This window comes from Lytechinus pictus, chromosome 17 (assembly GCF_037042905.1).
Source record: "Lytechinus pictus isolate F3 Inbred chromosome 17, Lp3.0, whole genome shotgun sequence".
NCBI classification, from domain to species: domain Eukaryota; kingdom Metazoa; phylum Echinodermata; class Echinoidea; order Temnopleuroida; family Toxopneustidae; genus Lytechinus; species Lytechinus pictus.
Window position 1 is genome coordinate 15,047,335 of NC_087261.1, and position 27,827 is coordinate 15,075,161.

At 36.3% G+C, this 27,827-nt stretch overlaps 2 protein-coding genes across 3 annotated transcripts in view; both read left to right on the forward strand.

Annotated features, from left to right (window-relative positions):
* Positions 1-489: 489 nt before the first annotated feature.
* Positions 490-19,193, forward strand: LOC129279850 (ubiquitin-conjugating enzyme E2 W-like). 2 transcript variants are annotated; one of them, XM_054915908.2, is made up of 7 exons: positions 536-568; positions 6,316-6,342; positions 10,046-10,137; positions 10,915-11,017; positions 11,412-11,567; positions 15,298-15,373; positions 16,082-17,424. In XM_054915908.2, exons 1-7 carry the CDS (start codon positions 557-559, stop codon positions 16,093-16,095), a joined length of 480 nt encoding a protein of 159 aa, XP_054771883.2. In that variant the 5' UTR covers positions 536-556; the 3' UTR covers positions 16,096-17,424. The 2 variants fall into 2 exon arrangements, with proteins under 2 accessions (XP_054771884.1, XP_054771883.2); XM_054915909.2 differs by lacking the exon at positions 6,316-6,342 and having other exon boundaries at positions 490-568; positions 16,082-19,193.
* Positions 16,154-27,827, forward strand: part of LOC129280244 (transmembrane protein 179B-like) — a 40,507-nt gene continuing 28,833 nt past the window's right edge. Inside the window, exon 1 of the mRNA XM_054916289.2 lies at positions 16,154-16,345. Within this exon, the coding sequence (XP_054772264.2) occupies positions 16,154-16,345 (192 nt within the window). The remainder of the gene's footprint in view (positions 16,346-27,827) is intronic.

Consider the following 27,827-nt stretch of genomic DNA (forward strand, 5'->3'; position numbering starts at 1 on the left):
AAAGTTATGAGCATTCGAATATTGAGATCACTGGTGCCATGTAGATCCTCCCAACGGCAATGCGACCAAGATCTGTGATATCACACACGTACAACTCCCTCATTACTTTAGTACTTATTTCACTTATATTCTCACTTTTATAGAGTCTATCACAAGGTGAGGTGTTCTCTCTATGAGATGACAAGTACAGAGGTTTCACAACATTATATCATTGATGAATCGTTTGTCATATGATTAGAATGAGCAAAAAGAGATGTTTTGGGGTATATTTTCAGTGTCCAAGTGGGAGAGTTGTACGTCACGGTGTGTGACATCACAGATCTTGGTCGCATTGCCAATGGGAGGATCTCCATAGCATTAGTGATCTCGACATTCAAATGCTCATAACTCTTTTATTGCTAGTCCTATTTTTCTCAAAGTTTTGTTGATCTTATTCTTTGATTTTTCTGCTTTCACAAAAGCTAACTTGCTCCAAGAGTTTCATTCTCCTTTAAGAAAATATGCCAATTGAGCCCTGAGAGGGCGCTTTGCAAATTACAATGAGGAAAGGCGAAATATGGCGACACAGGTAAGCTAAATGAGGGTTATTTACATGATTTATAACTGATATCGATGAGCTTTCGTAGATCTATTGGCTTAGCAATGGCCATCAAAGGGTTGGATACCCGTGTAGCTCTTAGAAACAGACCATTATTAATGCGACATGTTGGTCGTATTTCGATAATTTTGTCTCGTTCTCTGGTCGAGACCAAAACTGGCAGCTGTTTGTGCGACTGTCAACACCCAACGGATTGCTCCTTCTGTCTTTGCCCTGAGCTGCCGGGTGTGAGTTTGTGTGCTTCGTTCGTGTGACTGTCTTTCTCCCACCGCAGCGCGGAGCGGGAACTCGCTCAATTTTCGCCAAAGGCCCAACTGCATCACCAATCAAAGACAGTGCAGTATCAGGGCTGCCAACTTTTGAGAAGAGCTTGGAGTGAGACATTGCGAGGAAGCGATCGAGGGCACGGAGCGCCCGAGGGGGGATGGTGTGGTCTGTGGAAGGGGGTGTGCCCCCTTCCACGGTAGGGAGCTTTTAATTACAATTTTGCAATTTAAATGGTGTTGCAATCTGGCACATACTTTTAACTCTGAGTCCATAAAAAGGCATAAATACCGTAAGGGCACTAGTATTCAACCCGTTTGGAGAGTTTCCTCAAAGTCAAATATATAGAAATATAGAATTTATCTTAATTTCAGACCCGTCTTAACTCTTATTTCCGAGAGCAAATGCTGGTTATTCTTTTTCAGTTATTTTTTTCTTCAACCCATCGACTGTGCACGGGCGATCGAATTATACGGCGATGGTTTTTGCCACTACTAGTATTCAATCCGTCGGCACTAGTATTCAACCTAGCGCGGAAAGATGACCCTGTCTCTCAATCTGCCCTTGTCCCATCTGACTATGGACTAGACCATTTGAGATGAGACCAAACGGAATTAATCAAAGCCAGAGACTTACATAGATCTAGATCTAATTTAGCAATCTAAACCATTTTGAGATTCGCTATCTATCATCACTAGGTTGAATACTAGTGCAATTCAATGCAAAAGGTCATCGCCACATGATTCGATCCTCCGCGCATATAGTCGACAGATTGATAAAGAAAATACCGACAACAGATTACCCTGGAAATAACAAAGGTATGAAAATAAGATAAATTCCCTATTTCTAAATATTTGGGGGAATTTGTCCAAATCTTTGAATTATGCTGGGTTGAATACTAGTGCCCATACGGTATATACTTAAGTTAAGGCAGGATTCAAATAGGTTAATTGGCTTTTTTAATGAAGTTCACTGACCTTGAAAAAAATTCCACATTTTTAAGTTTCATTATTCCAAATCAACTGTCTATAAGCTTAGCAGTGAAACCTCAACCTGTGATTATCTGCTGCTCCCTTAAGCAATTTTTTATCGGATAATGTACACACTTGCACGTTGCACTTCACCAGTACGACAATACACCAGACGGTGGACTACTGTTTCCAGAAGAAGAAGAAAGAATGAAGGAAAGAAATAAAGAATTAAGGAAGCAAGCAAGCAATATAAAAAAAAGAATCGGTAAAAGAATAGATGAAAGAAAAAAAAAAAGAAAGACCAAAAGACAAAAAAAGGAAGGAATGAAGGAAAGAAAGAAAAGGTAAAAGGATAGACGGAACGAAGGGGAAAAACAAAGAAAGAACAAAAGACAGAAAGGAAGGAATGAATGAAAGAAAGAGAGAAAAGGCTGAAAGAAGTAAGAAATAAAAAACAAGAAAGGGTAAAGAAAGGATGGATGAAAGGAAGAAACAAAGAATGAAGCAAAGAAAGGGTAAAAAGAAGAAAGAAAGAAGAGATAAATATAGGATGGATGGATTCAAGAATTACAGAAAGAAAGAAATCAAAAAAGAAAGAAAAAGAAATAGAGAAAAATATTTGTTCAAAGGACAGAAAGAACGAAAGACAAAAAAAGGGAAAATTAAAAAAGAAAGACAGTAACAAAGAAATGAAAGAAGAAAGGGAAGAAACAAAGTATGATTGAAAAGAAAGAAAAAAAACAGAGGAAGAAAGCTAAAACTATCATCATAAAATAATAAATTATCAGTTTCTTTTTGGCTCAATTAAAATAAAGCTACAAAAGAAACCAAGTGTATCGCCATGACATGGCATTGCATTGACACTCAATCGCTCGTTGTGCCTCGCACGAAACCCCGCTTCATAGTAAATTTCGACGTCACCAGCTCTCACACGCGGGATACAGTAAGCCAATCGCATTTGCATTGATGGTTTAGCTTTGCGCTTGTGTGGTTAAAAACTTTGAAACTTATGCCTGGCCGGGTTATAATGTTATTGAATATCCGATATTGGCTAATAAACTTTTTTTCTCTCTATTTTCGGGGTTCAGCTTGAGAATTCCTATGATCAGCGTGAGAATCGGGTGAATTGTGTGAGACTCACGCAGATTGCGTGAGAGTTGGCAGCCCTGCAGTATGATGGGGGGGGGGGCCTAAACTAAGATATATGCACTTTGTTTACAAATGATGAAAACTATGTCTATACTATGCCAATTTTAATATTTGAACAAATTATTTTTCACTAATTTGGGGTAAATATTCCAAATCCGACCAAAGCATGAATGAAAGATCCTTACCCACATGACCCAAGATTAGAACAAGATTGAAGAAGATCTAATGTTAGATCTAGACTAGGCCTAGACAAAGAAAATATCACAAAATATGAAAATCCTGATGTGTTTTCCAAACACCTCTTGATTTCACCGCCTGATGTAGAAGGAAAAGAAATGGTATTTCCAGTGTCATATACATGTAGGTTCATGTTATTTTAGGAAAGTGAAAATAACTTCAAACTCCAAAGTCAAAGACAGTAACTTACTAAGGCGCTGGTCAGAAAATTGGGATTGTCCCAGCTTACAGGGACTGTCTCAGTAATAAAGGACAAGTCCACCCCTACAAAATGTTGATTTGAATAAAAAGAGAAAAATCCAACAAGCACAACACTGAAAATTTCATCAAAATCGAATGTAAAATAAGAAAGTTAAGACATTTTTTATTTTCGTTTAATTTCACAAAACAGTTATATGCACATCCTAGTTGGTATGCAAATGAGGGGACTGATGACATGACTCACTATTTCTTTTGGATTTCATTGTATGAAATATTCAAATGTTATTGTCCTGTGAAACAAAGTTTTATTTCACTCTGAAGTCTGAACATGGTGGAATTACCATTGTTTAACATTTTATGGATCAGTCAAGTTGGTCCTTATTGTCAGATCTGCAAAAATTGAAATATTGTTTAATTAAAATAATAAAAAAACAAAAGAAAAAGTGAGTGAGGAACATCATCAATTCTCTCATTTGCATGTGACTAAATTATGCATACAATTATTTTGTGAAAAATAAGCGAAACTTTACTTTAAAATGTCATAACTTTCTTATTTTACATCCGATTTTGATGAAATCTCCAGCATTATGCTTGTCTGATTTTTCTCTACAAGAAATCTATGAAAGTTCATTCACCTGTCAAGTGCCGACATCAATTGAGCTGAGTGAATGTGAATGCTAGTCACTAGAGAGTTTTAGGAGCAGTGAACGTGAACGACGTAGCAGTCATCTGATCGTTCGAGTCAACATCGTCGTCTGCCCTTGTTCACTACAGATGCGAATACTTTAGATTTCACTCGACTTGTACGTGTACGTACGTCCACATGAAACAGCGCGATAACCAGCGGGTCATGACACGCTGCCCGACCCGGAAGATCTTGGGCACCATCGCCTGGCGACCCGGTCGGGTGATGCGAATGTGCAACGTGTGCACATGTGCCCTTTCACTTGCTTTGATTCCTTTTTACGCGAGTTAGGATATATATCGATGTATATTTTGGAGATCAGATTGCAATTTCAAATATGATAAACATAATGCATCGTACAACTTACATTAATTTTGTGAAAAGTCACTGAAAACTGTGTTTTAAAAGGGAAAGGTTGATCTTCATGCTGGGCTTGAATGGTTAAAATGACGTCACTCACGTGCACGTCGTCTATGATTTAGGAGAACCGCAAAATGGATGTGGCGAGGTTCTCGATTTTGATAGTGGATGTGTGTGAGGACCTAAGGCATATGGCAGGCCAAAAAATGACGTCATCTCGTACCAGTCCTCTATGTCGACGTACCTTTCTAAAAGTGCTCAATGTGAACATATCAGGTTTCATAAGATTATTGGAAGACAGCAAGTCGTGAAAAAATAGATGGTGAACTGTTGGGAATTGAGGTCACTGAATCCATTTTTAGCACTCTCAATCCCCGTAATTGCATTCTATGTCCCGCAGGGGTAAGTGAAAAAAAACTCCCCATTGGCATATAAACATGGACAATCTCAATTTTTCAAGACATGAATTGTTCTGGTTTATGAGGATCTCAATTTTTGGATCAGCGCCTCTACTGAAAGAGTTGCTAGTTTTCTATGCATTTAGTGATTTATTGCAGCCTCTGTAAAAGCAAATTGAATAGGAATCTTTCGTCACTCTGCAGTCACAGTTCCACACACAGAGTGCGCATTTTGCCATTGAAATTGCATGCGTGGTAAGTGGTGCGTAGCTTCAGGACCCCTTACCATACAAGGCCAAGAACGGACACTTTGGCGATTTTTTTTAAACACTCCATTCGCTCGTGGGATGGGCGCGCAGGCCCAACAGCATTGAGCAAGTAAACCTTCGCACATTGGCATGCAATGTATTGAAAATGATAGGGGTGTTTGGCCTTTGGGAGAGGGCACAAGTGCGGCGCGTGTGGATAAGTCCACCTCTAAGATATTCATCTCTAATTTTAGATTTAAAGAAATTGAAGAGAAAAAAAATTAATATAAAAATCGTCTATTCTCTCCCCCCTCTACCATTTCTCTCATATGTTTTCAGGGTTCCCAGCCAATCAGGGAAATCAGGGAAGATTATTTAACTTTTTCCAGTCAGGGAAAAAATCAGGGAATTCGATAAAAAATACCTCAAATCAGGGGACAATGCCTGAAATCAAGGAAAAATCTGAATTTTTATCAGCCCAAAAGTCGAAAGCACGGTAGTCAGTCAGACTTTGTTATATTTTGTTGCATATCAAAACAACATCAATTGAATGACTGGTTATGGTATACTAATTAGTTTTACATGATTGTTTTTATACTAAAAATACGTGTCATTCACTGCAACAAGTTGCGAAACTGGGATTGGGTTTAAATAATTATCAGGGAATTTTAAGACTTCGTTGGGGAAAAATCAGGGTATTTTTTTTTGAAAAGCTGGAACCCTGTGTTTTTTACACAACCCAAAATGGCTATTTATTCAGCGCTGTTGGGCAATCTTCCCGAGCATTTTAATACAGACTGTCCAGTCTTACCCTTGCAGTGTCTTTGCTCCAATTAAGATTTTGAGAGTGGAGTCTCAACGGGCAACACAATAATGGGCCAAATTATGTATTTGGGAACCTGTAACACAGTGAATGGCAGGAATGGAGGTGAAAGTATTGCTTTATATTTATAAGCTGTAGACCTTATGACTTTGAGTTTGAAGTGAATTTTGGCTTTCAAGATCAAGGTTCCCAATTAAATGGCCATTAAAGATTTTAAGCTCTTCACATAAAGTATCAAATTTGCGAAACTGTAAAGTATAGGCTAGGCCCCAACACTACCAGGGCCAGGCAAGGCCTAAAGCCCAAAGGTGGTGAAGTGCCCAAATATTGGATTGGCCAAAAGAAAAATACAATCATTTTCTTCTTTTTTTTTCTTTTCAGGGAAAGCCAAAAAAAGAAGTGGTCACGGTAAAAAAAGTTGTGTGTTTTCATCAGTTTTCATAGTTTTTATCATGACCATCAATTTCTCTGTGTTTATATACAATTTCAGATAAATGTACAATTCATCAAGCTTGAAAACATTTCAAAACTGTATTTGTGATTCACCCATTTGTTTATCATTTTGAATCACTGTAACCTAGGTTCATATATGTTATGGGGGAAAAAGTAGGCAAATTTTTATTTAAAAAAAACAGAACAAAATCATTATCAACCAACCAGTCAATCATATTTGAATTTGGTGCCAGAAGAGTGAAAAACTTATTTTATTTTGACCATTATCATGATTATAGAGCAGGCCCTGTTATGGTGATTATGTCTTTGTTTAAAAAAATAAACAATGTGATTGTACTGAATTTGTGGAGCTATTTAAACCTGTCATTTGTATGACTATGACCACCACTATGACCACCGGGAAAGGTGCATCGTGGGGGGAGGGGGTCATTTACAATCAGTGACGCAGGGTACAGTCATTGTACTCATTCGGTGCGTCACAACGTAGCCTGTGGTGTGCGTCAATGTCGGTCACTTTACGTTGGGTGCATCAATATCTACAGAAGGACAGTCCAAATCCGAAAATGGTGCGTCGTGAATTTGATGAGGGGGTCCGTCATTGTCTGCAAAGGTAAAAATGGTTCATGGTATAGTATACAAATAGCGAATAGGCATGAGTGCGATGGTGAGAGATGTCGCATGAGGTAAAAGAAAGATGCGAAAAGCAAAATCCCACAAGCGCACATGACCTTGGGCAGCATTGCGCATTTAGCCAGCAGGCTATACGCGTATTGCACCTTCATTTTTACTGAGCGCAATGAATTAAATCGTATTGTGACGTCACCTAAAGCCGTGCAACGATACATTATGGACGGTACATTGTAGATGGTACATCGTGTGTGCAAGTGGTGCAACGGTACAAATGTTTGACATTCAATCTCCCATTTGCTCGCGTACAACAAGCTAAGTAGGCATTGTACAATGAAATCTAACACGTTAGACAAGTGACGCACCACGCACCATTCCGGGGGGGGGGGGGGTCATAGGGAAGGTCATCCAAATGACAAGTGTATATTCTTTCTCAGTTACCAGGGATGCTGCTTTTGAGACTAAAGTCTGACTTTTTTTAAAAACATGTTTTTTGGCCATGTGTAACACCACCTTTTCAGCATAGGAACATGGTCATTCTAGGTGATTTTCAGATGTAAATCATTTCTATGTGACATCCATGAAGTTACTGTATCGCATTTCACTAACCAACATGCAAAAATGATGTAAATCATGCAATACATGTATACTGTGTGATAATTATATGTATGCATTTATGTAATTATGTAGTTTTCATTCATCTACTGTATCTTTGATCAAATGCCATTTAAAAGTATATAGTTTTATAGAGTAAAAAATAAGAAAATCAACATTCTTGAAGCGGTAGCAAAGCTCCAGATTGTTCTTCAACTTCTCTTTGCCTGTCCATAGAATTTTCATTGAAGTATTTTGAAAGTTTTGTCCCGTTTTGAACTTCAAAATTTTTTGGCAAGGAATCAAGTTTAGTAATTACAGAAGGTGAAATGTGATAGGACAAATAAATTACTTCAGTTTGGAGAATAGTTGTACATAAACTCATTCTTATTGCCAAGAGATTTCATCTCATCACCTGGGCCCTGTCATACAAAGAGTTACGATTGATCCAATCAATCTCAACTGTATGGAAATCCAGCTATACCATAATTTTTTCCACATGAAATTTGCACAGCTTCCTTTGTAAACGAAGAGAATCACACTGAATCTTCAAGAGAACGATTAATGTATGATTAAACATCATATCCAGGAGATATTTTGAACATTTTGCGTTTTAGATGTTGACGTTGCTGGCTGTCCATACATGTAGTTGTGATTGATCAGATCAATCACAATTCTTTGTAAGACGGGCCCTGAAATCATTATAAAAGGGACCTCTACAATTATGTATATCTCTCAAATTGTTGCCAAGGTCCAGATTGATTCTTTTTTTTTGAAAACCCGACCTCCACGGTGTCCTGAGTCAGGCTTAATATTTCATGTCCCTTTATTTTAACATTTAAAAGGAAATGAACCATAAAGATATTGAAGCACTGCTTTGAGGTATTTTGATTGCAGGGGGAGGGGGGGGGGTTGGTAACGGGACCTAAGGTAACATTTTTTCCATAAAAGATTAGAAGTATTTATAGACCTACATACATGACCAATGTCACCTGGCTACTCTTTTTAATTATGCCCATCTTCCTCTTTTACTCATTTTTCTTCCTGTTATTTACATGTACCATCTTTATTTAATACTTGAAAAAAAAATCTATGTGTGTTTGGGGGAGGGGGCAGAAGAAAATGCCCCTTTTCTCCTTCTTGTTGCACCGGTCCTGATGACATCACAAGGTACATGTAGCATTACCTAAAGGGAAATGTCAACGCCTCAAAATTGAAATCAGTCCATATTTACACCTTCTGTGAATGCAGAACTTTAAGGCCCGCATTCTGAAGTCAGGTTTAACTTGGTCTAACTCTGTGCTAAAAGTAAGGGAGCCAAAAATTTAAAAACTCTGTTCATATTGTATATATTTTAGGTTTACTATTTTGTTTCCTTTTGCTTTCATAATGAAGAATAATAATTTGGGTGTCATATCACTGTCAGTTAATGAATTGAATGTGTACTGTAAGGGATTTGTGCTCCAACTGGCTCTCCATAGTTAAACCACAACTTTAAACCAGGGTTTAATTTAAACCAGACTTCAAAATATGGGCATAAGACCTATGGTGAGAGACTTTATTAAACAGGACTATTCTAGAATCAATTTGTGAAGCTCTGTTGAAGCCTTACATGTAATACATGTTTAAGAAACTGCCTCTTGAGAAATTATTTCATAATCAGTTTCACCTCTATTTAGCAAATTTCATCTAGTATTTTTCATGTCTTTTGTCTAATCATGTTGGGGAAAATATCAGGGAAAGATATTTAAAACAATTAAACTGACATAATGTACTGTACCTGTTTGTGTATGTACAAATCTTATGCAAATTCTTTTTCAAGCCCAAGTTCAATGCTGTTTTACTAATACCTTGACTGATAAAGATCAATTAATGTCATGTTTATGATTAGAAAAGTAATGCCGACAATTTCCATTGGAAAAAAAAACTAGAAGTCTAGAAAGAAAAAAAGAAGTTCCAAAAAGCAATGAGAAAACAATTCGGTGAATATTTTTCATATATGCATTTGAATGAAACAGAAGACGGCAAAAAGTAGCACTTCTGTGGCATATTTTACAGATTTAGAGCCAAATTATTCATGTAATTTCTTGTATAAATTAGCATGATTGATTGAAGAATTCTATAAAAAAAATGAAGATTATGCCATGGGGGATGTGTATGTCAATTTCAGTCTTTCCAGCCTCTAAAATGCTCAATGTGGTTTATAAATGTCCTAACTCTAAAATGATTTTTATCTGAGTTGTACTTGTTTTTCTTAGGTTTTGAGATACAAGGTGTTAACATCCCAGTGATGAAAAGTATAATGACAAAAAAGCACAACTAAACTTGGAAAACATCCCCCCCAGCCCCCCCCCCCCCTCCACCCCCTTTTCTGAAGGTTTTTCTAAGTCTAACTTTTATACTTTTATATTTTTTGTTTTGTTTCATCACTTTTCAGAAGAGGCTGCACAAGGAGTTGATGCAGATTCAGAAAGATCCCCCACCCGGTATCAAAATCAACGAAGATAAGGCAGCCAGTACTCTCAATACGTAAGTCATCATGAGCAGGCTCTCGATCTTTGCATCAAAATATCGTGGACTGAGATTAATGTTGATGCCAGTGGCGACTTCTGTGTGCATGTGCGCTGCTTTTGGCATCAACTTGTTCCCATCAAGCCAATCAACGCTCTCTTTAATTCATTCAAAGTCACGATTTAACGATTTAAAATCCTGAAAAGTTGTCAGATCTGACAACTTTTCCGATGAAAGTATTGGTGACACCCTCCCCTGTTCTCAAGATTCTACACACGATAAAAGCCCCGCCCTGCTCAAAAGACCCCTGTCACAGAACATCTCTGTTCCTCGGGCCTGCCAAAATTGTAATTTAATCCAGTGCGAGCCTTGAAAGTGAATCCCTTAGACCCCCATTTAGATGATGCACACCCCCATCAAAATACAATTTGAATGACCCCCCCCCCAGTTTTTTTGGTACTTCAGTCAGAAAAACTGCTTGACTTCCTGTTTTTCTTTCACTTGAACGAGTTACTTTTAGGGGGACACATAACCTGACAAGCTTGACAACTTGACAAGCAAAAAAAAAACCCAAAAAATGTCTCATTTTACTTGGTGCGCATCTTCCTCTATACTAGTCTAATTCTTTCAGAAAGGTATTAAAAATATATTATGAAGTTCCATATAAATGATGATGGGCATTGATGAAAATGATGATGATGATGATAAAACAATAACAAACACAATATTGTAATGAATTGAGCTTGGAAAAGGGGACAACCAATTAGCTTACCATATATTGTCTTTTCTTTTCAGATGGCATGTGGATTTAGATGGTGCACCTAACTCTATATATGCTGGTGAAAAGTTTCAACTTCAATTCAAGTTCAGCAATAAATATCCTTTTGATTCACCAGAGGTAATGTAGTCAAAGGAAATCCCAGTTGTGTTTATGCTACGTACATGTAGATTTTATTGCCTATTTTGGCAGTTTTGTTGAGAGACAGCAAGTGGGGGGGGGGGGGGGTACTGCCCGGTCCATTAATAAAAGATTTTTAGTATGGTAACATTGCTGCTATGGCAACTACCAAGGGATCTCATGATATTTTTAACTAGCTTTTACTGTTCCACTTTTGGGTTGCTTACATTGTGTCTGAACTCATTAGGATGATGTAACAAGTATTTTCAATCTTACACCTAAGTTCTGCCTATTGAATTGATTGCTCGCTATGATAGATTTGGCTCTCACTTTTTATGTACAAACTGTATTATGCAGGTAGTCGTCCTTATTGTTTTTGTTTTTCTTTAAACAGGTTGTGTTTATAGGTGGGAACATCCCTGTACATCCACATGTCTATAGTAATGGTCACATATGTCTATCAATACTCACAGAGGATTGGTCCCCCGCTCTCTCAGTACAGTCCGTATGTCTAAGTATAATTAGTATGCTCAGCAGTTGTACAGAAAAGGTGAGTGTACCAGGATCTGTAGTCTTATGGGGTGTTGCAAGAAACTTGCGATCAATTGCAAGTCAATTTTTGGTCCCTAAATCAATCATACGTCTTGCAATTAATTGCATGATTGATTGCTAATCTGCTTCTTGAAGCAAGGAGTGTAATCTGATTTGCTACAGCTAGAGCTGATCTATTGATTATAAACTTGCAACAGAATATTTGCGATTGATTGCAAATATTTTCTTGCAACACCCCCTTAGTCTGCAGACACAGACCTTAATAATAATACATAAGACTTGTATAGATTTGTGTAGCGAACTTTCCATCTTTGGTTTTCGTAATTCGCATAGTTTATAATGCAGAGTCTGAGGTATTGAGACTAGATGATTCACTATGTACTGTGGCTGCCTCTATTTGACACAGATGGATGGTTTGGAGTGTACCGGAGTCTTCATTCTCGACATGCATGTACTTATAATGGGTTAAAGTGTCAAATTTGAGTCTGTGCTTGCAGACTTCTGTAATCTAGAACTGTTCCTCAGAAGAACATCTTTGATATTAAAGTCAGATGGGCATCAGCTTTCATGGGGAGTTGATTACTATTTGCTGACCCCAGACTTTGTGAAAAGCATTGGAAGTATGTGTAACCGAAACATCTTTGGGGGGAAAGCAAACTTGGTGTTACAGCAGGAAATTCTTCGGCCAAGCTTTATTATTAGTCTCAGGCAATTGTCATGCCATTGAAAGTGAGATAATCACATTTTACCAGAGGCAATTTCCAGTGGCATTTATATTATATTGGATGGCTCAGGATGGAAAAATACCAGAAATATTCCAAGAGTTTGGGCAAATATTCCACTCATCTTCTGGTATTCCATGAATAAAGCCGTCCAATATAATTATCATCTATCCCACCCCCTCCCTTAAAAAAAGGAATAAATTTGATTGAACAAGGCGTATCACTTATCACATTATGGCATCATCGCTTCATAGGATCAAATTTGGTCGTTGACATGGGACTTGCATGTAGTTTATTATGACGTCATGGAGCGTGGTTGTGCTCTATGCTGTGTATCGCATTACTTTCATTGTATGTGATGTATATTTCACCCATTAGCGCGTGCGCACTAGACTGTTGAATACGGTCTCATATTCAACTTCAAATTTTGTACAGGAGCCTATGGGATATTTGTCAGATTTCGGTCCTTTTAAGGGGTACGCTCTGATACTGCACAGTCAGGCAATTGATGCAGACCAAAATACGCATTTTTAATGTATCGCTTAAAGGTCAAGTCCACCCCAGAAAATTGTTGATTTGAATCGATAGAGAAAAATCAAACAAACATAACGCTGCGAATTTCATCGAAATCGGATGTAAAATAAAGTTATGACATTTTTAAGTTTTGCTTATTTTTCACAAAACAGTTAAATGCACAACTCAGCGATATGCAAATGATAGAGTCGATGATGTCCATCACTCACTATTTCTTTTGTTTTTTATTGTTTGAATAATACCATATTTCAATATTTACAAATTTGACAATAAGGACCAACTTAACTTAACCATAAACTGTTAAAATAATGGTAATTCCACATGTTCAGGGAGAAATAAAACTTTGTTTCACTTGACAAGGAGAAGAAAATTCGAATATTTCATATTTCATATAATAAAATACCAAAGAAAAAGTGAGTGGGTGACGTCATCAGTCTGCCAATTTGCATACTGACCAGGATGTGCATAGAACTGTTTTGTGAAATTAAGCGAAACTTTAAAATGTCATATCTTTCTTATTTTACATCCGATTTTGATGAAATTTTCAGTGTTTTGCTTGTTGGATTTTTCTCCTTTTTTCAAATCAACTTTTTGTTGGGGTGGACTTGTCCTTTAAACACTCTTTATAGATGATAATACATATCCGAATAGACTATAATCTTTCTTTAAATCTTTTGGTAGAAGTTGAATAAATTATATCAGGAAAAGTCTGTGGACATGATACAAATATGATTTCATATTCCAGTTGCGTGCACCGTTCTGTGTATCTTTGTGAATAGGTTGAATAAAGTGCATTATTGGCATCAATGAAAGGCCAATCAGAGATATTAAAGAGTGACGCAGTTATTATTGGAATGAAATTTTAAATTTTTGGTATTGAAATATATTGATTACTAATTATCTCTATAAAGTATCTCTTTGAATTAAGGTGTGACAGTAACACTAGTATTTTTTTATTGGAATGAATTATTATGAATTATTGATTACTAGTTATTTCTATACTAGTACTCCTTTTTTCAAGTATTGTCATCTTTTGTCAAATGGAGGCTTTATGTACATTATTAGTTTGTAGCCTTTTATGTATTAATGGGTATTCACTTTCACTGTACATAATTCTTATAAATGTATTAATGGCTTTATATGTTTAATATGGTATTTTAATGTTTATTGACTTGAAGTTGTGAACAAAACAAATTTCCAATATTGATAAATAACGATGAACTTGAATCATTGTGAGAACACCACTGTAAACTTTCTTTTCACTTTGCGATGCACTGTACTCGGCTGAGGCATTGAAATTGGTATAAAAATGTCAAGAGTATTAATATCCATGTCCTTTAGATTCTTGTTATGCTGTGGTTGTAATGATAAAAAGGATCTATCTAGAAAGATAGATATTGGGTACACTATTACCATCGAGCTATTGCCTATGTCTATTATTGTCCTTTGTCCTCTAGTTGCAACACAAGAACTGCTGTCGCATTTTAAATGTCACTTTTATTGTCTCACCTGCATAGCAGAGTGAGACTATAGGCGCTGCTTTTCCGACGGCGGCGGCGGCGGCGTCAACACCAAATCTTAACCTGAGGTTAAGTTTTTGAAATGACAGTATAACTTAGAAAGTATATGGACCTAGTTCATGAAACTTGGCCATAAGGTTAATCAAGTATTACTGAACATCCTGCCTGAGTTTCATGTCACATGACCAAGGTCAAAGGTCATTTAGGGTCAATGAACTTAGACCATGTTGGGGGAATCAACATCAAAATCTTAACCTAAGGTTAAGTTTTTGAAATGTCATCATAACTTAGAAAATATATGGACCTAGTTCATGAAACTTATACATAAGGTTAATCAAGTATCACTGAACATCCTGCATGAGTTTCACGTCACATACCAAGGTCAAAGGTCATTTAGGGTCAATGAACTTTGGCCGAATTGGGGGTATCTGTTGAATTACCATCATAACTTTGAAAGTTTATGGATCTGATTCATGAAACTTGGACATAATAGTACTCAAGTATTACTGAACATCCTGTGCAAGTTTCAGGTCACATGATCAAGGTCAAAGGTCATTTAGGGTCAATGAACTTTGGCCAAATTGGGGTATTTGTTGAATTACAGCCATAAATTTGAAAGTGTGTTGGTCTAGTTCATAAAACTTGGACATAATAGTAATCAAGTATCACTGAACATCCTGTGCGAGTTTCAGGTCACATGATCAAGGTCAAAGGTCATGTAAGGTCAAAGAACTTTGGCCACGTTGGGGGTATTTGTTGAATTGCCATCACATCTCTATAAGTGTATTGGTCTAGTTCATAAAACGTGGAAATAAGAGTAACCAAGTATCACTGAACATCTTGTGCGAGTTATAGTAGTTTTCAAAATCAGCACTGCTGCTATATTGAATCGCGTGATGCAGGTGAGACGGCCAGAGGCATTCCACTTGTTTCTTTTTTTTTCTCTTTACAGAAAAGACCACCTGATAACAGTTTCTATGTAAAAACATGCAATAAGAGTCCAAAAAAGACAAAGTGGTGGTATCATGGTAAGTTATTTACTATATTCATAATTATATTTTTAAAATTATTATTTCTGTATTACTTTACTGGGATATTTTTCTTCATTAAATTACGGTGGGGGGGGGGGGTGCACAGGTCATGTCCATTTCCCCATGATGGCTCTGAACATTGGCACACTCCTTGAGTTGCCCATAATGTTATCTTCATAACCCTATCATTATTTTTTCTAAAAACAACGTTCTTTCCTTAATTATGCTAAATTACTAATTTATCGAGGATATTTGAATTTGCCCCCTCCAAGTCCAAATCACCTTTATCCTCAGTGAAGTAATTAAACAGTAACATGTGTGAATATTGTTAAGTAGTTTTTTTTTAAGTAACATCTAAGGTTTTGGTCAATGATTGAAATAAAATACTGAAAAAGGAACGATGTACTGACGCAGCTCTGCTATCTATGGCTGTTCATGCCTCTACATGAATATCCTGTAGCAAACCTTAAAATATGTGAAGCATGAACAATTGCTATTCATCTTTTTACTCTTTGTATGGTTCTTTACCCTTTATCAAATACTGTAAAGATTGAAAATAAACATTAAATTTTATTAGGGGCATGAATAGTCAAGTTGTAGCAAAAGTAAATGGAGCAATGTGTGACTTCATGCAAACATGTGTGCTGCCCTCTATTGGCACGCTTAACAACTTCCTCTTTCCTGGTTTGGTTTGGTTTCTTGCAGATGACTCTGTATGACACAAGCAAAGCTTCCATCTTTCACCTTAAGAGATTTCCATCTCGCCCCTGACTGGACATGAACATTCTAGGCCCTGCAGCTAAGAACTTATCTAGTGACAGGAAGTTCTCGGCTGAGGTCAAAGGTTGCAATGATGAAGGTCAAGGTTCATCTCCACCTTTCATCTCATGGGACATGCTTCGTCCAGCCCCGGGGCCATCGCAACTGACAGCCTATCTAGTGACAGGAAGTCTTCAGCTGAGGTCAAAGGTTAAAATAAATTGTTGAAAGTCAGGCATCTCCATCTTCTAATTGGACATGATCCATTTAGCCCCTTGTCCATTGCAGCTGAGAGCTTGCCTAGTTACAGGAATTCCTCATCCCCAGCCTAAGGTCACACAGAACTGTTGAAGGCCGTCTCCATCTTTCTCCGAATTGGACATGACCATTTAGCCCGTGGTCCAATGCAGCTGACAGCCTATCTAGTAACAGGAAGTACTCGGCCTCGGTCAAAGGTGATACAGACTCGACCATGGTGTAGGGTCATCGAAAATTAGAGTTGACCTCCAATTGCTGGTATACTAGCCTTTACTTAAATTTTTCTGATTGAAGCTGTTAGAAAAACCATTTTCAGGTGAGATGTAACTAATCAAGTCACTAACAGATTTTAATAATATATAGCATTTATTAGGCAGATTTTCCTAGTGTAAGATTGCTTAATAGATGTACAATATTGTTCTTGGTCTTTAAAAAATTTTGTTTACTGTTTATGTCATGGTGACTTTACCATTATGGTGTACTAACATAGAAACGTTGATTTTTATTAGCTGCTTTAAGGACATGTACTAGATAGATACCATCAGAGTAAATTTACCAGTGTTTTATGCAACAGACCTTGTACTGTAGTTTTTGTTCGCTTGATCAAGACTGTGGTTATGACCTATTTCCTATTGGTACTGGTTGTCCCTGTACAAAGCCTATGGGAAATGCAGAATTCAGCAGTCAACCGGTCAAGATCTACATGTGTCCTTCATGCTGGTCCAAGGACGTCCCTATCAACGTTCTTGCCAGCCAAAGTTTGTCCCTACCAACACTCTTGCTGGCCAAAGCTTGTTGCTACCAATGCTCTTCATGCTCTAGGGACATATTTCACTATTTATACTTACGACGCTAAGTTCACAAATATCCCCCAGACATTCTTACTTGAAAATTATACTGTGAAATACCCGAAGTGTCAAATATTTCAATGTTTCTCCTGCGATTGCAATTATTTTAGCCAATCAGGTTTGTTCTAGACGATGATGTCACGACCAATTTGCTTTGCTGCTGCAGCGGAAACGACGTACACGAAAAAGAAGAGGCGCCATGATATGCGGTGCGTTGCAGAGCTGTTGCAATGTGTGCGTTGGCTTGTGATGCAATTGCACCAAGATGTGATTGGCAACTTGTCACAATCGAATCTTACTGCATTGCAATGGCATACTAGTAGTGTGCGCTGGGCTTAAGTTTGATTTTAAATCCTTGCATTATGAGTCACACGTTAGGTTACTGCCCACAGCCAAAGAATGTCCATGTAGATTCTCGTAGTGTCTAGTGACAAATTAGAAGTTAATGCAATTTTGTAGTAAATACTTAGGCATATAGTATATATATATATATTTATATGAGAATATCTGTAAATATTTGTAATTGTATTTTTGATGCTCATCAAAAGAGACTTGATGAGACAATTTGGGATGAGAACGATGTGCAGGAATTTATTAATGTAGATTTACATTCTACTTTTCTTCAGGTACATGTACTTTCATGTAAGATGTTTTAAAACTGCTGCATGCATTAAATGCGACAAGATGTAAATGTAGCCTCACATCCCTATTCTTAAACCGGAGTCCAATTACCAATTTATTTCCAATTTGTCCGCTTGCCAGCTCGTCTACTATCATTTGGTCTACCATCAGTTTGTCCACTCACCACACGGTCCACTTCCATTTAGTCTAATGCCACTCCGTCTGATAACTCGTTGGTCCAATAGCCATTTAGTCCATTTACCATTTGGTCTAATTGGACGAAAGTGTTAATTATGCAAAATGAATGAAAATGAACTGGACATAAGACCAACTGGTTATGAGACGAAATGGTCATAGACGTAATGGTGATTAGACGAAGTGATGATTGGACCAAATGGTTATTAGATGAAATGTTGATGGACGGAATGGCATTAGACTAAATGAAAGTAGACCATGTGGTGAGTGGACGAGTTGGCAGTAGCCAAATTGGCAATTTACCAATTACCCACTAACTTAGTGGTCACCGATGCTTCAGTCACATTAGATAAAACCAACCAAGGCTTTATCTTATTTCTAATGACATGCCATGTATCGGATTTGATTCAGTTTCGTTGGTGTGACTAGCATAACGTAGAACATTGGTGTGGATCCAAATTTTGTTTGTTATATTGAATCAATGAGCATGTACAGCGGTTATCACAGTGAGCTAGATTGCATTGAGAATAGAAATATACTATATTGGCAGTGCTGTGTTGTACAAATAATGCACGTACATGTAAACTCGCGTGATAAATTGCCATTTTGTCCACTCACCACATGTTCTACTTTCATTTATTCTAATGCCATTCCGTCCATCAACATTTCGTCTAACAATCATTTGGTCAATTAAACATTTCGTCCAATCATCACTTCGTCTAATCACCATTTTGTCTATGACCATTTCGTCATAACCAGTTGGTCTAATATCCATTTAATTTTCATTCATTTTGCACAATTGACACTTATATGTAGTCCAATTAGACCAAATGGTATGTGGACTAAATGGCTATTGGACCAACTGGTTATTAGACGAAATGGTGAGTGGACGAATTGGCAATTAGACCATGTGGATAGTTGATGAACTGATGGTAGACCAAACGATAGTAGATGAGTTGGCAATTGGACGATTTGGCATTAGACGAATTGAAAATAAGCCATAATTTATTTATGTAGACAGTACAATTTCATTATTGAAACTTAGTGAACACTGTATCTACATGTTTGCTCAGTAGTCAGTGATGATCCTTGGTACATGATAAAAAGCAAATGCTTAAATTCTACATGTATCTTCGAAAAAGAAAATCCATTATGATGCAAAAGCATACAGAATGGTGTGCTTGTTTCTGAATTTGTATTTGGACCAAATTATCTGTTGTTAGCTTTCATGGCTAGTTAGCAAGCGTTGTATTGATTTCTGTAAGTTAAAATCTCTTTGGATCCTTAATACAAATCTTACAAGAAATAAAGTGGAGTTAAGTTTTAATAAACAGCAAAGATACTTTAATATTGGATGCACTTGAGTGGTATATGGGGGTCCCGTCTTATGTTCAAAGAGTTCCGATTACTCCAATCATGGACCTACTGCTACTGGAATTCAACGAGAGAATTTAATGGCCACCACCTGTTTCCAGCTGTCTGAATTGCTGTCACACAGTTAACTTTCTCGTTACTTGCCATACAAATGCCTATTATTATTATTATTATTACGCTGTTTTAACGACGAGTGCCCTTTGCGATTGTTTACCCAAACTCTTCTCGGTCGATGTTTGTCACCGATTGATCACAAGCCCTCTTTCGACCAGAGACGGTCATCATGTTCTAGCTCCGATCTCAAAAAGGGGAAGTCCCTGCATTACCTATATTAAAATGTGCAATTCATTTCCGGTTTTCATTACATTATTTTACGCTGACGATATTGCACGATTTTCGTCTGATCATTGTACTAGGTCCATGATCCAATCGACCTCGACTCTGTGGATGTCCAACAATGTCACAATTTTTCCTACAGGAAATTTGCACAATGTCCTTTAGAAACGAAAAGAAGCACCTAAACTTTCAAGGAAACAACGAATGTATGAATATCCATGTATAGTTTATATATATCATTGTTAGAAAATATTTTGAACAAACATGCATAATAGATGTTGACGTTGCTGGCTTTCCTTAGTTGCTGTTTGGATCAATCGCAACTCTTTGTATTTATGGGGCCCAGATGTATTGCATACAGTGTGAATATTGCACGAGCCGAGGACAAGTGCGGTATTTATCCAGATGAATATTAGATATGTGATATACCACGAAAGAGATCCAATATCATTGTAGAGTACTGGAGACTGTGTCGAGATCGGTTGAGGTACATGTATATTTGAATGAAAATTAGTCAAAATGTTATGCACATGAAGTCCAGAATTGGCCCTGAAATTAGTTTGGAGACTTGCAATTGCCTGGACTTCATATGTATTCGAGTATCTGATTTGTTTTACATTGTCTTTGAATGTGCTTTTTTTTAAAACAATTTTTCTGTTAATTATTTATTTGATATAAATTTTGTCGTATGACTGTATGTACATGTAGATGGTCCTTATTGCCCACAATATTATAATACACTTTTTTTTTTTTCGTTAAGTGTATAATTTGAAATATATTTTGTCATATTTTAATTAATGTCCTGTCAAATTATTGTTATAGTATACTACTCAGTCTGATTTAAAATTTTTATATCTTAACTGAAAATCGCTTTTTTTTAAGCCTCTTCTGCTTGTTTGGTAGGCATATGCAGTTCAAGTATTTTTTTTTTATTCAGAAGCATATTTGTGCAACAAAGATGCAAAGAAAGATACCGTGAAGCAGTTATTATGTTTCGCCCAAGTTGGCTTAGCATTCATTATTTTGTTTAATAACAATAACAGTTATCATTGGACTTAGTTATTGTTCATTATTTGATCATGCAAGTGAAAGATTCCACATCAAGTATCCTATTTTTGTTTTTCCTTCTTTCCTTTTTTTGTGTGTCGAAATTTCCTCCTACATGTCTAGATAGGGAATGTAATGCAACTCAACAAAACGTTTTTGTAGGTCATTTATGCATATGTGTACTTCTTGTAGATATTATATTGTGTTAAATTATTCTTGTTATATTTTGTGTGAAAAGTGTTGATATTTCTTCCAGTTTAATTCAGTTCAGTTCAATTTAATTTATTTCAGTCATAAAATCATAAAATATTTATGCAAAAGTGACATGAAATAATCAAGATATCATCTGATGCTGAAATTGGAGACTAAGATTAGCATTAAAAAACTTATTGAACATGGACACACAACCACACATTAAATTTTTTGGTACATATGTACGTTAGTAATCAAGAGTTAAGTCAAGTCCACCACAGAAAAATGTTGATTTGAATAAATAGAGAAAAATTAAACTAGCATAACACTGAAAATTTCATCAAAATCGAATGTAAAATAAGAAAGTTATGACATTTTAAAGTTTCACTTATTTTTCACAAAACAGTGATATGCACAATTCAGTGACATGCAAATGAGACAGATGATGATGTCCCTCATTCACTATTTCTTTTGTTTTTTTATTGTTTGAATTATACAGTATTTCATTTTTACAGATTTGACAATAAGGACCAACTTGACTGAAGCATATATTATCAAACAATGCTAATTCTACATGTTTAGGGAGGAATTAATTGTGGCTTCACCTGACAATGAGGAGAAAATTACAATATTTCATATAATAAAGTACAAAAGAAATAGTGAGTGGATGACGTCATCAGTCTCCTCATTTGCATACTGACCAGGATGTGCATATAACTGTTTTGTGAAATTAAGAGAAACTTTGAAATATCATAACTTTCTTATTTTACATCCACTTTTGATGTAATTTTCAATGTTATACTTGTTGGATTTTTCTCTTTTTATTCAAATCAACTTTTTGTTGGGGTGGACTTGTCCTTTAAGTATAACTTAAATATAACCTTTAAAAAGGACAGGGTAGTGCTTATATATAAATAGAAATAAAATTATAGATTTTAATGGATAAGGTTGGTTTTTTGGCTAGTATCGCCTATGCCTGGTTTATTTTTGGCTAGTATCGCCTATGCCTGGTTTATTGATTTATAGGCAGAGTCTCCCCAAACTTAGGGCTGGTGTTAATGAAAGCAGAAAAATAAGATACTCACAAAAAAGAGTGTGATATTCAAAACTGTCAAGATAATATAAATCCCCAAATCCTAACTTTTTTATGTTCAGATTGTGATGACTCCAAATAATTTTGTAATAGAGCCATGGGTGGAATTTTGTGTATGATGGCTTATTGAATGGGCAGATAAAGTTATTTTCAATTTTCTGAGATGATAATATTTTATGTAATCCATAGATATATGTTTGAGCTCTTTGCATGTCACAAAGTTATAATAAAACAAAATCAAAGCTCACTTTATAATCTTCGATGGCTTATGGCTAAACATTTTACACGTTTCTTTTGCCTTTCTTCTATTATTAAGAGCAACTTGATGTTATTGTGAACTTCCCATTTGATATTTTATGCTACCCAACAAAGTATACACAGATATTGGACTTAATTTATTTTTGTTTTTTATCTTTCTTTCCTCTATTTTATGAAATGAAATGTACTCTTTTTACAATCTTCGTCTTGGTACTGGATTAATCACATGTAATTCGATTCATAGCAAGAACACTGTACATTGAAAACGCAGAGAAATGAAATATGGATAATATAAATGTGTGTGGGTCTGTGCGTGTGTGTAAATTTATGGAAATATCTGTATATTAAAATCTCATGATACCACGGTGAGACCATGGAATGAAAGATTAAAAAATGAAACCATCTACTTTGGCTCTTATTTTTTACTCTTCTTGGGGAGAAATAATGAATTTGACAGAAGGCCTCCTTCTCGTGTAGTATAGTCTGCTGTGCAAACCCTTCACTTGAGTTAAGGGTCTGAATGTGCAGCCTACTCATGCATTGTGTACCGAAGGCCCTCATGTGTGCTAGTCTTTGCGTGGAGACGCACTTGTTGATCAAAGTTTCAATCAGGGTCTGTGCCTGCATGTAGCACAAAAAGTAGAGGGAGGGAATAGTGGTGTAGGATGAAGAGAGAGAAAAAGATCAGAGAGGGGGGGTAGAGACAAAGGAAGGAAGATATATAATTTTTTTTACGGAGGGGTAAGGCTTCTCTCTGTACGAGAAAGTGGGAGACTGAGGGCATATTTGTTAGGTTGACTCTCTTTTTATTCTTTTTTTTTGGGGGGGGGGGTTGTCTTTTAAAGAGGGAATGGAAATACAGTATTTTAAAATGTGACAATATCAGTTTAGATGAAATTGTATGAAAATTAGTCAAATGTTGTGACTATGAATCCAGACTTTGCTTGGAAATGTGATCAGAGACTTGCAAATGCATGCCTTCGCATTAATCTGAAAATTCTCGTATCGTATTCATCCGATGACCATAAACATACATACATATTGTGTATGTATGTTTATGGTCATCGGATGAATACGATACGAGAATTTTAAATCAGTTTGGTTTTCCCTAAATCTGAATTGTCATTTCCTCATTTTAAACCATATTAACCTTCATACTCTTGATTGCCCTATTTTTCTTTTTTTCTCCATGTTAAATGTAAAGAAACCTATAAAAACGAACGAAGCGACTGAGCTTGTCATTGGAGCGCTTTTGCTTCTTCTTAAAGTGAAATTGAAGGATTTCGTGCACACTTATCGTGTTTGTTTTTTAGTAGAAATATGTAAGTGTTCCTTATTTCGGGGAGGGACAGTCATCTGCCCCCCCCCCCCCCAGCTGCGAACTGCTGCCATGCATGTACATTTTCTTGTAATTCAGTATCGTTTAAGAGACTTATAGCTTTAAAAATCGATGCTTTTACTGTTAGCTCTTTATCTTGTAGTAATTAATAGTCGTTACTATTTTATTCTTCTTTTCTCCTCATAATTCTCCTGCTGCTTCTTCTTCTCATTCTTTTTCTTCTTCTCTTCTTTTTCTTCTTCTTCTTCTCTCCCTTCTCCTCCTTTTCCTTCTTCTTCTGCTCCTTTTCCTTCTACTTCTTCTCCTTCTTTTTCCTCTTCTTCTCTTTTTCTTCTTCTTTTTCTTCTTCTTCTTCTCCTCTTCTTCTCCTTCTTCTTCTTCTCTCCCTTCTCCTCCTTTTCCTTCTACTTCTTCTTTTTCTTCTTCTCCTTCTTCTTCCTCTTCTTCTTCTTCTCTTCTTCTTTTTCTTCTACTTCTTCTTCTTCTCCTCTTCTCCTTCTTCTTGTTCTCCTCCTCCTTTTCCTTCTTCTACTTCTTCTTCTTCTTCTCTTCTTTTCCTTCTTCTTTTTCTTCTTCTTCTACTTCTTCCTCTTCTCCTCTTCTTCCTCTTCTCCTTCTTCCTCTTCTCCTTCTTCTTCTTCTTGTTCTCCTCCTTCCTCCTCCTGCTTCCCTTACTTCCATGACTTCTGTCCCCCTGACTGAAAATCCACATACATGCTATATGCAGGCGACACGTCATATAAAGGCTATATTGTACGCACATCGATCTAACTCGATTTGTTTAGAACTTTCCTTTATTTCCTTCCTATTGGCCAAAGTTTTCCCTGGCTACCCCCTAGATGATGTACCCATGACCTTTGCCCCTCCCTATTTCTGAGTCACCCTATGACGTCATTTCCCCCTCCCACTCGCGTGAAGGGATATTGAAGCAAGCCAAAAGGCCTCATGTTACAGAATCAATGAAAAACAGAAATGGAATTCGAAACATTGCTATTTCCATACTTTCTTCTCTCATCAAACAAATTTGTACATAATAAAACATTGAATTCTTCATCATAAACTCAAAACGTATTAAATCAAATTACACCGTAATTACAAAACTTGGTTTGAACTATACAATGATCGTAAATAATACATCCACACCTATGAAAAATAAGTTATTGACAATTCTTTAAAAAAAGCCATGAATAAATTTTGAATCATAATACTGGTTGTTCTCAAACTACCTTATATATTTTTTTCTAACAAGATTAATTCAATCTTACATTGATTTTATACACCTATTTATAAATTTCAATTGATGAGAGATGAGATATTAATATTCATAATCCCGGACCACTCACACACACTCACAGCCCCCCCCCCCCCCCCACGAAAACATCCCAACACACACGCCCTCAAACCCTCATACACACACACATCCACCCTGATCATTTTCTTCAATATGATATTATTACAATGCTCCTACTCCTCCCCACACTATGATAATATATTTATATTTTGAATGAATACTTTGTAAGAGGAGCCCTTAATAGAATGTTTTTATTGGTTCTTCACAATAGTGGCTTTGTATGTATGGGTGTAATAAGCCCATTTTTTGTGTCTTCCACATTTTATCAACTTCAGGATAACTTTTGTTCAAACAAATGTTATACGTTTGCTTGTAATTTATAATCAATTTAATTAATCATTTATTTGTCATAGTGACTTAGAAATGCGGCGTGGTCACATACATTTGAATGTATAAAAATATAATTAAACGTTTATTTCTTTAATTGTGGAGCGCTTAGGCCCAGTGGATTAGTCTCTGGACTTTGAAACAGAGGGTCGTAGATTCTAATCCCAGCCTTAGCGTAACTTCCTTCGGCAAGAAATTTATCCACATTGTGCTGCACTCGACCCAGGTGAGGTGAATGGGTACCCGGTAGGATTTATTCCTTGAATGCTTCATTAGCGCCTATTAATATGGCGGCTTAGCTACAGCCGGGGTAATAATATGATACCAAGTATCAAAACGCAGTTGAGTATTTTCAGCCACAAATATATCATGATCCATATTTAGGTTTCAAATGTATAATTTAGATGAATATATATATTGTGTTTCATGTTTCTTTATTACATTTCAATTGTTATAATTGTATTTATGATGGATTTTGTCTACTGTTTTGTTGGAAATGAGAAAAAATAAAACTGAAACTGAAACTGAGTATATGCACATATCAACTGCGCTATATATATGGATATATTATTATTATTACAAATTCATTCAGTGCAACAATGGCAGTTTGGATTGTTGATAATACAAACATGGTATACACATGAAAAACATGTTCAGTTACTAAAAAATACACATATACAAGGACACTACACATCTATTTATTTTTAGAATTGATTGCGTTGATATAAACCTTTATAAATGAGGAAATCGACTGTTAAAAGGCTAAAGGTAGGCAATTTATAAATTAAAATCATTACTTAACAAAATCCAATAAATATAGAAACAATCTGATCAGCAAGAAAGAGAGTGAGAGTGGACACATAATTCCATTTATATATTGCACTATTCAAAAGAAATCGAAAGATAAGAATTTTTTTGGGGGGTGGGGGAAAGAACATGTATTATGATGGCAATTTACAATTCAAATCATTGATTAAAATTATCCAAGTTCATACATTAATAGATACCGAATAAAACTAGTTTAAAAAGATGAATATTCCAATATTTCTGTATTACACCATAAGGATAAAAGGAATATTTGTAGAGAAAATGTGTAATGTGATGTTAAATAAAACTAGTACGTTTAACGTTCAAAATATATATACAGTATAAAGATGAGCGAGTTGCGTGGAACGAGGGTAGGTAACTGGGAACCACGCCCTATTAATTGGCGTTCGATGATGACATTCGACTTCGGGCCCAAACCTTTCTCATCAATAAGATAAATATAAAACAAAGTAGCTGAATACCAATCAAAGTAATAAAATATCAAAAGCGCAACTATGTATACCATATACACTAAACAACTTCTCTGAAATTTTGTTCAGAATATACAGGTCCGTGCATATTTTTGTATATACGAAGAGACAATGTTTTCATAGGAAGTTCCTATAATTGAATAAGGAAGAGATATTTCCTTTTGCTCCTTACGTCATGTTCATCTCAATACAGCCGAAACGCTCCTTGCACCTATTAGTCTTAGTGTTCGGGCACTTTTTACCTCGTCTCCTTTTCATAACCGTCATCCAACCATAGCAGGGAGGGGCAGAGGGTAGGGGTGACTTGGTTGGCACGATAATGGTCTCTCAAAATGGAAAGTCCATGGTTCGAATAAAGAAATGAAACAACAGAACAAATTTATCCTCTACTAAAAATAAAAGAATACCAACGTGATACCTGTTATTTGACGTCCCCAATGACACCATATACCCTCCTTTACTGTTCATGCTATGACTATTTTTCTATAAGTTGGAGGTAAGACCTTCGGTCGTGAGTATACCTTTGGGATATCGGTCTACTAAGATTTTTTTTTACTGAATAAACCTTCAAACTATAGTTACCATGGTTACTGAAAATATTCTTCACCGTCAGTGAAAAGGCTGTTTAAACTTCCAAGCATGTTGTTTAAGCATGTCACTCTAAGTTTAAAAGTTTAAACAACTTGTTTAAAACTTTAAACAATAGCTGTTAGAGTGACAGGCTAAAACAACATGCTTGAAAGTTTAAACAGCATTTTTACAGTGTTGATTAAAGCACCGAAGGATAAAAAGTACAATGCATACGACTTTAAATCCTAGAATCCCAACTAAATTAAGATTGATGTTTTATTAGATGGGGTCTTTTAAGAGATAAACAGGCGTTTCCCCCTTCCCTCTGATCAAAATAAAGTCTATTTTTTAAGACTACCAGGCGTTTCCCCTTCCCCTTTACGCCTTCCCAAGGCCAGACACGACTGCAACGGTTACACAAGTACATAGCTCTTAACCTGCATTGGGTGCCTCGAAATTGGGGGATTCTGTCAAAGCTTGTATCGTTCTTTGATATTATGTGGGTGAGATGAAGTCATAACTTGATAAGAATTATCAAAGGGCCCACTGACACCCCTTTCAAGCGCTTGGAACTATTTGAGGAAT